Raw genomic sequence first — 10,191 nt, 5'->3', positions numbered from 1 at the left:
TGTGCGTGCGCGTGCATGTCGATGAGAGAGAAGAGTGTTTGTTTGTGAGGGAGTAAGAGAATTAGATATTACAGAGAGTGAGAGATTGTGTGAACACCAACCTTTGTGGTCTTCACTTTGTTGCCTGTGCTGCAGCTCCATCCTGTTAGGTCTGGAAGAACCTTACACTCCTCACCATCCATACACGGCTGCATCTGACACCACCACTTCTGGGCTACAATGGAGGCTGGGAGGGAAGAGAATACAGGCCGGAAAATATTTAGTTTGTTAAAGAAATTATTCATTGTTTGCAGGCGTGTTTTTATTTAGCGCCTTGATTTGGGAATTTTCATTTCTATTCAAATTTGTAATGATTTGTTAGTCTTTTCCAATCATTTGGTTGTGATTTATTATGTTTGTATGTTTAATAAATGTGCATTTCCATCCATGACCATTATGAGAGCTGGGCGCATCAAGATAAACAGTTGGTAGCACTTATTCTTCAGTTGGTTGCCATGAAACCTGATCTTTGGCAATCAATAGTGCTCACACAAATCGTTACTGTGTTTGTTCAGCTGATGAGGAACGTGTGTCGTGCTTAAGTAATTCAACTGTGAATTCTAAAAAATCTATGTAGTTAAAGTTTTACTTCCTCATTTGTTCACTTTATATACCTATTTATAGATTTACAGATTTAACATAAATGGCAAAGGCATGAGAAACAACAGAGCAGCAGGGAGTACAGTCTGTGATTTCACCAAGTGCCTATCTTCATAGCTGCAGGTGGTGCAGGCTACTGATTTTGTGGACACAGGAACGGGAGCCAGGGGGGATTTTCCGGGTATATGGGTGCATTTTCTAGCCTGAAATTGTCAGTACTAATGTGAAACAAAGTACATTTATGTGCAAAACCCAGACAAACATTTGGGTCAACAGAATCAACATTTCATTCAATGTCAATAAAGCAGCTCCAGAAAGATAACACTTTCTGCACATTAAAATATTTGCTAGAATGATTCATGTTGGGACTCCCTTCATGTTCACATGACATTGACTTAAGTGCTCAATATAATAGCAGGAACACCTAAATTCCTCCTCATGGAGCATTTACCATATTCTGCCTCTCAGTTAAGGAGCTATCATGTTAAATTGGATTTTGTTATATTCAATAGTGTGTCATTTAAGTTATTGGCTTGGTTGTGAAGCGCTATATTAATTTTACTTTTCAGGATAGTTTAGATTTCTGCTTATTTTACCTTTTATTGTTTATCTTTATAATAGCCGGAATAGGCATGTCATTTTTTTTTTTGATTGCTTGTGCGCGCAATAGCCCCACATCATCTTTGTAATCCCTTCGAACTCATCACAGAAATATAATTGACAAAGCGGGAAACAACAGGAAAGCAGGGACATTTAGAGATTCTGGTTTTATTCCATGCACTTCTGCTCAGAGGCTACAAGTACACTGCCAAGAGAGTATTGACATCTATGTCTTCACTGTCAAATCAAAGTTTACTTCAGTCATATATCATTTTTTATGTAAATTTAAAACAGAAGGGAGTAGCACACACCAGAACACATGTACAAATGTATGCAGTATAATGCAATGAAATATTTCACTCCGGGTCACAAAATAACACTTGCTATGTTTTTGAGTGCCACATGTGATGTGACATGTGATCAGGGATTACTATGTCCGGACCGGTCAGACAGTATAAATTAAATTTCAGTCAGAGACACTTGTGTGAGGAAATTGACCATTCAAAGCAAATGGCTGTAAGATTTGGCAGAAAATGCTCTGCTCTTTGAGGGAGCGCTATCAAAATTTCAGGAGCTACAAGGCTTTTATTGGGAGAACTAATTCCTACGTTTCCTCACCAACACATACATACATACATACATACGTACATTAGATCTTAGTTAAATCAGGAGAATCAAAAAATGCAGCACATAAGGAGGTTGGGGTGTTGGTGGGAGCATATCAAACTAAATATTTCTGTTGTTGATCAGGATATTAATAGTGAAAATAACAGGTCTTATTGCCCATGCTTGACACCTGCATCAGAACTGCTAGTTGGATTGTTGGATTGTAAGCCCGCTGTTGTGGAGGTGAGAAAACGGAACAGGGTATGAACATGTCTCTCTGGCTCTGCTTTTCCATTGTTGACGTAACTTTTTCTTCAACTGACCATGGGAGCACTTTTAGAGTCTTTCAGGAGAGACAGTCTCTACTGAAGTTTTCCATTATTCCCATATTTAAACAATTTTGCACACACATTGTCCAGAATTTCATGCAGAATTTGTGTCGGATCTGCAGTTCTGTATCGTTGCAACCAAATCTGTGACTGTTCTATTAGTTTTACAAAATGTAACGGTTAATCTTTACACCCCTAGTAGGAACCAATCGGGCAATGCAAGCACACCTTTAGTGCTCTGCCTGAACCAATGCTATACTCCATTATCATACACGGGAAAAAAAATCAAAACCCCTATAAGGCATTTTAAAATACAAAAACCATGCATGGTTCTGACAGTGGGAGCATGAACATAAACAGTGGTACATACCATCAACACAGGAGGGCATGGCCCGGGTGGTGCCGGCAACCTGTCCAGGAAAGCAGGAACATTTGACAGTCTGAGATCTCTCCTCTATCTTGTTCTTGTTGCAGCAGCGATGGGCAGCGATCACCTCACACGTCCCTGCCTTCACATGCACTGTGAAACAGAGAGAGACCCACTGTGTTCAGTATACCAGGCTCCTTTACAAGGATGTTTAATCCTACATGTGATCTAACAGACGGAGAGAAAGATATTTTGTTGTCAGACTTGGGTGCTTCCAGACCAATGAATCGCTCCCAATTTTTTCACATTTTTTTCAGCTTTTTGAATAGTGCTGGTAATTTGCTTGCAATCGGTTTTTCATGCAGTTGAAAAAAATAACAATCCGAACTTTGTTGTCGTGAATAAGTGGCGGTGTGGTTATACTGGTTGTTCTGATTAAACGTACATAATTAATAACATTTAAATGAACCTTGATAATAGACATGTACCAGTCACTGCCAAAGGGCTCAAACCAAAACACCAACCCTTTGCCAAACTCAACTCAAAATCAACGTCAGACTAAATAATGGTTGGAAATGAAAGGGAATTTAAATGTGATCATGAGACTTTTGTCAGATAACCATGAGCCACAAAAGACCAGTTTATAATCACAATTATCAAATTAAGATTCTTTATTTATGCACTGATGAGTGCACAAAACAAAACCATGCACCCATGTAAAAATACATATTTGGCTTACAGACTCAGTCACACACACACGGTGACTCACAAATATAGCAAATCTGTAAGTCCCAGTTTCTTACTGCATGGCTGCTGAGCCACAGCTGCTTCTTCACTAAGAGGATCTGTTTAGAAAATGCATGTTAAGTCTAAGAGAATAAAATGGTAATTGAAAAACTCTGTAATTGACAACAATCAATGTTTGTAGTAGAATATAGTCATTTATACTGATTTGAATTCCAAATGAGAATTAGCTTTAATAGTAATGAAGGGTAGATGTATGAATCCCTTTTACTTCTTCTATGGCTACCACTTTGTGTGCATGTGTATATGTACACACTTCAATCTGACAGCTTTGTGGTTAATTAACAACAGGTCCACCCCGAGCACAGCAGTCCCTTGAGTCAGCTAAGAGAGAGCGAACAAAGAAATCACTCTACATTTGAAGATTTGTGATGTCAACACATGGTCCTTTCATACCAGCTTTTCATCAAATACATGAAAATGTCAAGGACAAACAATAAGCCTTGTCAAAATCTGTGTGTGTGTGTGTGTGTGTGTGTGTGTGTGTGTGTGTGTGTGTGTGTGTGTGTGTGTGTGTGTGTGTGTGTCTGCAACGTATACTGTTCATGTCTTTAGCTATGCTTGACTTTGCATGTTGTGTGTGTTTGTGAGTGTACATGTGCATGTGCATGTTTGTATAGTCACATAGTCTGTTGTGTGCGATTTTGTACACAGTTGTTGGAAGTTACTTCCATTTCCATTACAAAAGACTCCACCCACAGTACAACAAAGGGTGCACAGTGCGTGGCAATGCAGCAGACAATAACTGCTCTGTCCAAAGAATATTTAAAAAAGAAGCAAGTCAAACTGAAAGACAGAGTATGAATATGTTAAACAGGTTAACTAACAGACGTTTGAAAAGTTCTTAATTTGCTCCGTCAATGAGAAAAAGACAAAGCAGCAATCCTGCAAAGCCCCGTCCAATTAATATCTCCGTGAAAAGCCCAGTCTAATATCTAATATCTTACCCACTGTGTGCCTCTCATCGTTCTTTCATGTCCTCTGATTTCCCTATTTTTCTCCAAGTGATGTTGCTTGATTGATCTGTCCATCTGTTCTTCTATTATTGCAACACTTTTCTCCACAGAAGTATATCTCATCCACTACAGATTGCCACTAAATTTGGTGTCAATATTTATGGCCCCCAGCGAATAACTGCAGGTGATTTAGCTGATCGCCTGACCTTTGCTTTATAATCAACTTAAGACAGAGTTTCATTTGTTTACTAGAAAAGAGCCTCAGGTCACATCATGATCTCATAGTAATTTTTTTCCTGACGTTAGTGACCCTCTTGAAACTCTTTTCCACAAATCAGGCAACACTTTTATAATCCCCATGTTCATTTTGGTTGTTGCATGACCTTTACTCAATAGCCGACTTCAGGCCAAATTGTCAAGTTTCTACTAATGATAGATTAATGGCCAGTTGGCCATGAAATGTCTTGATTTGTTTGTCTCCCCCAGAGGATGAATTATACTGACTTTGCTGATACTGTGGCTTTCTCATTGTGCCACTCATAAACCAAAAATGATTCTTGCACAAAGATATGTGATAATCTAACCTGATAACTGTTGCACTTTTGACCTACCATAACTGCTTGTACACTGGATAAGTGTACATTTATGCTTCCCCAGAAAATTCTTGACTTCCCTTTGACATGGTTATCACCTTTTGCCGCAAGGCTGAGAATATCCAAATCAACATAAAGTAATTTATTCCATCCAACAATTTCCTGCCCTGGGCTGGAATGAGCCTTGCGGCCTCTACAGATTGCTGGCGGGCTTTAGAATGTTGGCTTTTGTTTGATACTTGTACCTCTTGTTTTGCCTCTGTCTGTCTGTCTATCTATTTGTTTTTTCCATTTTGCCTCTGTCTTTGTCTTTCTGTCTGACTATCTATCTATCTATCTATCTATCTATCTATCTATCTATCCATCTATCCATCTATCCATCTATCAATCTATGCATGCACCACCCTTGCTTGACAACCTTGTTTGCCTATAGACTCAGGAACATCAACACCCACACAGAGTAAACACCTTAACCCAACCCCCACTGGCACGCACACCCATTGGCCCATTTTGAGGCTCAGCACCTGCAGTAGTAATTGACTCAGCATTAGTAAGAGCGGCGGTTCACTAAGCTAAGCCTAGAGGAGTAATGAGGAGAGGGGTGTGAGGATTTTACTGGGGGAATGTAAAAGTTCATTGAGGCTTGATTAGACAAATAGATGACAGTAAATTTCTTCAACATGGACCACGCGGTGAAAGGAATTTGAGCTGGAGGCATATGACAGAACGGTTGAGTGATTGTTTTGGCACTCCTTAATACATGATACTTAAGACTTTAATTTCACGTATACTATAACTGGCAGCTAAATCATTTCATTAGCTCATATGTGAACTTTTAAACCATTAAAACTGGCAGCTGGCAATAATGTTTTTTTTTTTTTTTTTTAATCTAACTAAGAAAAATATGAAGACATGGGAAACTGAGCACTGACTGACCAAAACTGTTTAATTAGCACAATTGTTTTGATTGCTGCTATTCATAGTTTTTGCAAAATGCAGACAGTGGTATTCATCCTGCAGAAGGAATTCTGGTTGTGGTTTTTATCCTCCAAAACCTTTAATATACGGTAACAACAATTTTTCCCAATTTTTTTAAGGATGCTGCACTCCATTTGTCACAAAAGGCTGTATTAACAGTACTGACTTCACATTTAATCAAATTGAAACTGGCAGTATTCACTCTTGTTAGGCTCATCGTGTTTGAGCTCATGTAGAGGTTTACTTTCCCTCAACATTAATCTCAATATGTTCCACTTTGCAACAATCAATATAGTTCTGGTGGATTTTTGCTTAGGAGCTATGGAGCTGGGATATTTGTCTACGACCTATCTTGTATGCTATGACAAAATGGAGACAGCCCATAATTCCAGTTTTTAATTGTCTTTTCTTTGTATGACATGTTTTCACATTTCGAGTTAAAACCTAAGCAGGACAAAGGCCGAAAACATGGACCTTGATGTTTTCTTTTGATTCTTTGGTCAACAGTCATTTGCCTCCTCCATCATTCTCCCTTACAGAGAAAGTCACAGAACAGGAAGGACGGATGGAAGGATGTTTTTAGCAGTATCATGCTATGGTCAGAATGTGATACATGTCTGAGCTTCTTGCAGTGCAGAGAGCTGCTGCTGATGTTGGCAATGTTGGAGTAAACTACTATTGTTGATTAGCTTGGTGGACCAGCAGACTTTAAATGACGGCAGGTGTTAGCTGGATTGCCCCCGAAATCAGCCCTCACATGATTTTGATTGGAAAGCATTTTTATAAATTATTCATTCACTTTTTCATATTGAGCACAAATGGATTTGGGGATAAAATATATGGTATAATGATAAACAGTTGATCAACACTCATAAATAACAAACACTGCAATGGCATGTGCACATTCAATGTTTGGTGTGCTCTCTAGCTTTATCCAGTAATACAGCCGGAGATTTCATCAGTTTGAGTCTGTGTTGTGCTAAGATGTTAATAATTACCGATCTGCCAGATAGTGAATCAGGCAGGGGATCAGATTTCAATAAACTCTGATGAATACTCAGTTAAATTAAGCATTACATACTGTTAGTATATCAGTATTAAAACTGTTTGCATTACAACGAGACAAAACACTGTTACTGCTGTCACCATCTGGTATCTGGGAGCCACTGTCTTGTCCTTGTCTGGAGAAAGGTGTGGGACGCTGGGAAAAGAACAGGCGCCCCTGGACTGAGAAAAACTGACAACATTGACGCTTTATTTTGAATATAGAGATTTATCTCATTCTATGTTGTATTATAAGAGCTATTGTAGAAAGTTTTTTTGGCAGTAACTGATGTGAGTACTGTAAATCGATTCAACTTGGAAGTAAACCTAACTTTAATATAACTTCAGTGGTTCCTGTCTGTTCTTGATAATACAATTATTCTAACACATACCACATGACATATACAGAAGGAAACACACAAACATACACACACTCACAAATAACTTTTTTTTTCTCTGTGCATGCACTGCTAAAATAAATAGCAAATGTAAACACTTGGTGTTACAGTCTCCAGAGATATACATTTTCGCCATGGTCGGCTTCATGGTGTGTGTGAGTGTGTGTGTGTTGATGTGAAGACTAATGATGCTAAACTACACTAAAAAAGCATCTAGGTGAGACTGCATCTGTCTTTTCTATTTCATAAATGGCGCCTATTTTTCTTTGTAATCTCTTTCACACTTCATCTATCTATTTCTGCTCTCCTCCCTTCTCCTTATCCTCATCTTCTTCATCTATTTCACCTCACTACTATTTCATAAATGACCACTTCTTTTCTCAATCTCTCTTAGCCACTCCAGCAACCAATTTTTCCTTCTCTTTCTCCTGTTCTTACCTCTGCACAGCAAACTCAGCAGGGTTGCGAATCATTATCCTCAATCACAGGCCCTAAATCAGAAGATTTTTACACTTTCTATAATGTGTTCTCCCTCTCTCACCCTGTCTCTTTCTCACACACTTCTACTCTCCCTTTATAAGCCCACTATCATCTCTCTCCATGGCATGAAGACTTGTTATCCCTGCCTCTTTTTACACAGCAGTGGCTGTTAACCCCATTTACTAAGGATGACGTGCTACTGACAAATTAACAGATGGACAGATTGCCCGTACTCTGAACAACCCGGAGGGTTGTGTGTGTGTGGGTGTGTGTGTGTGTGTGTGTGTGTGTGTGTGTGTGTTTGTGCGTCTGTGTGCGCACCCAGTGGGGTACTTCTCTCAAATGTCATTCCTACCTCTGAGGGCCTCTCACTTTCTCTCTCTATTTCGCTCTCTCTCGCTCAAACACTCTTTCACACACAAACACAAACACACACACACACACACACACACACACACACACACACACACACACACACACACACGTTGCATCATCTACCTTTACAATATGTAACCCTTTTCTGCCAAATAAGAATCCTCACCAATACAGCTTTACTCTTCCTATCCATAAGTAGCCACAAACAACAGTAGATCATTGGACAACCAGTATTCACTATGCCCCCAAGCTTCCAGTTTCACCTGTTTTTTGAGGATGTGAATATGAATTTAGCTGTGCTGGTCTGACCAGGTACTAAGCCTGTTAGGCTCTAAGTAATGACTCAAATTACTCTTTAAATTATCTCAAACCATTGATCTAAGTGATCTAGTACACATGTAAAACCACAAAGAGTCATGTTAAGATATTGTCTTCATTTGTGTGATTCATGAACGTATAAAGCAGCTAGTCCAGTACCTAAAATTACTCCTATGGAAACAAAAGCATCTATTATGGAGGGGAAAGTGTCATCGGATTGTAGACAATGAATGAATTCTGTACTGATTGAATGGTGTGTTGACATTTTCCAAACTGTGCGGTTTAAAAAAGTCTCTGTAGACGCACATTCAATGAGCAGCTATGAAGCAGACAATACCTCATCAGGTCTGATTAAAGTACTGGCATGGTGTAAAATTGGACTAGCTAGTGAGATAAACACACCCTCTGGTTTTTGTTTATTTTTTGTAGATGCTGGTTAAACATATGCACTGATTACAGGAAAAGCCCTTTTGAAGCTGAAAAAAACAAATGTTTTTAAATAAGTTTGAAAGGAAATCTTTCAAGATTTTATTGTTTGGCGCCTGGATAGCTCAGTTGGTAGAGCGGGTGCCCATGTATGGTTTACTCCTTGACGCGGCTGGCCCGGGTTCGGCAGCCCTTTGCCGGGTGCTGTTTCCCCTCTCACTCCCCTTTTATGTCTTCAGCTGTCCTATCAAAATAAAGGCCTAAAATGCCCCAAAAAATAATCTTTCAAAAAAATTATTCGTTGTTTAGGCATTTTTAGATGGTATAATTAACTGCGCCAGGGAGGTATTGTTTTCAGGTCGTTTTATCTATGTGTTTGTCTGTCGGGATTACGGAAAAACTACTGGTCCGATTTTCATTAAACTTGGTGGAAGGGTGTTGCACGGGCCAAGGAAGACCTAAAGGGTGACAATTTCTCGTGACTCCCGCGGGAACACCCTGACAGGCGGTACAAGAGTCAATTTCTCTGTTGGTATTTTGATAGCAACGGAACAGAGCATAGAAATCAACGGGAGCGGGCGGAACAGGGCAGAAGATTAAATTTAAATATGATGCTGCAATGCGGTGAGTCCTAGGCTACTACTTTAAAAATCAGTGACAGAGGAGACAACAGATAGAAGGCAAGATACTAATCAGTCTCTCCCCAGACCCAAACACGTTTGAATTGGTGCGCTTTGCTTAGGTTAGGCCTACTATGTAGAGTACTTATTGGCCTAGGTTACTTATTATGTGCAAGACAGCAATTCTACCAACCTTCCCTAAATTGATAATTGTGTGTTTTGAGTGTGAGAAGATCTCCATTAGGAATTGGAAAATGAAATTGCCTAGGCCTGCAGGTAATGCTTGTCTAGTGTAGCCTAAATTTCCAAGGCAACTTCTGTGATTTGACTGTGATTACATGCTACAGAGAAGCAACAGAGTTTGATAACTTTAGACAACATAGGAAACAAAACGGGAGTGGGAAGAAATTGCGGAGTCTTTCTCTCAGTTTTTTTTTTTGTTTTTGAGTACTTTCATGAGCTCGGGATAGGATGGGAGTAACAATTGATTCCTGTGTCACCCACTTAAGAAGACCCCATTTGATTTTGGCAGCGGATCGACAACATGAGGCGGATGCACATTATTTTTTGCTTTCGTAAACATTGCATTATAGGTCATTTGTGCTGCATTCATCTAGTGGAACAATTACAAATATTAGTTCCTGACTGGGAAATTTCG

General features: G+C 39.4%; 1 protein-coding gene across 1 annotated transcript in view; it reads right to left on the bottom strand.

Moving 5' to 3' along the window:
• LOC117948036 (chemokine-like protein TAFA-2) overlaps positions 1-10,191 on the bottom strand; it is a 77,486-nt gene that overhangs the window by 4,706 nt on the left and 62,589 nt on the right. Inside the window, exons 3-4 of the mRNA XM_034877473.1 lie at positions 2,545-2,694; positions 102-226 (exon numbers count right to left, since the gene is read on the bottom strand). Coding sequence (XP_034733364.1) covers positions 102-226; positions 2,545-2,694 — 275 coding nt within the window. The remainder of the gene's footprint in view (positions 1-101; positions 227-2,544; positions 2,695-10,191) is intronic.

Source organism: Etheostoma cragini, chromosome 7 (genome assembly GCF_013103735.1).
Source record: "Etheostoma cragini isolate CJK2018 chromosome 7, CSU_Ecrag_1.0, whole genome shotgun sequence".
Lineage (NCBI taxonomy): Eukaryota > Metazoa > Chordata > Actinopteri > Perciformes > Percidae > Etheostoma > Etheostoma cragini.
The sequence above is the reverse complement of the archived record's forward strand: the minus strand, read 5'-3'. Positions and strand labels throughout refer to the sequence as shown.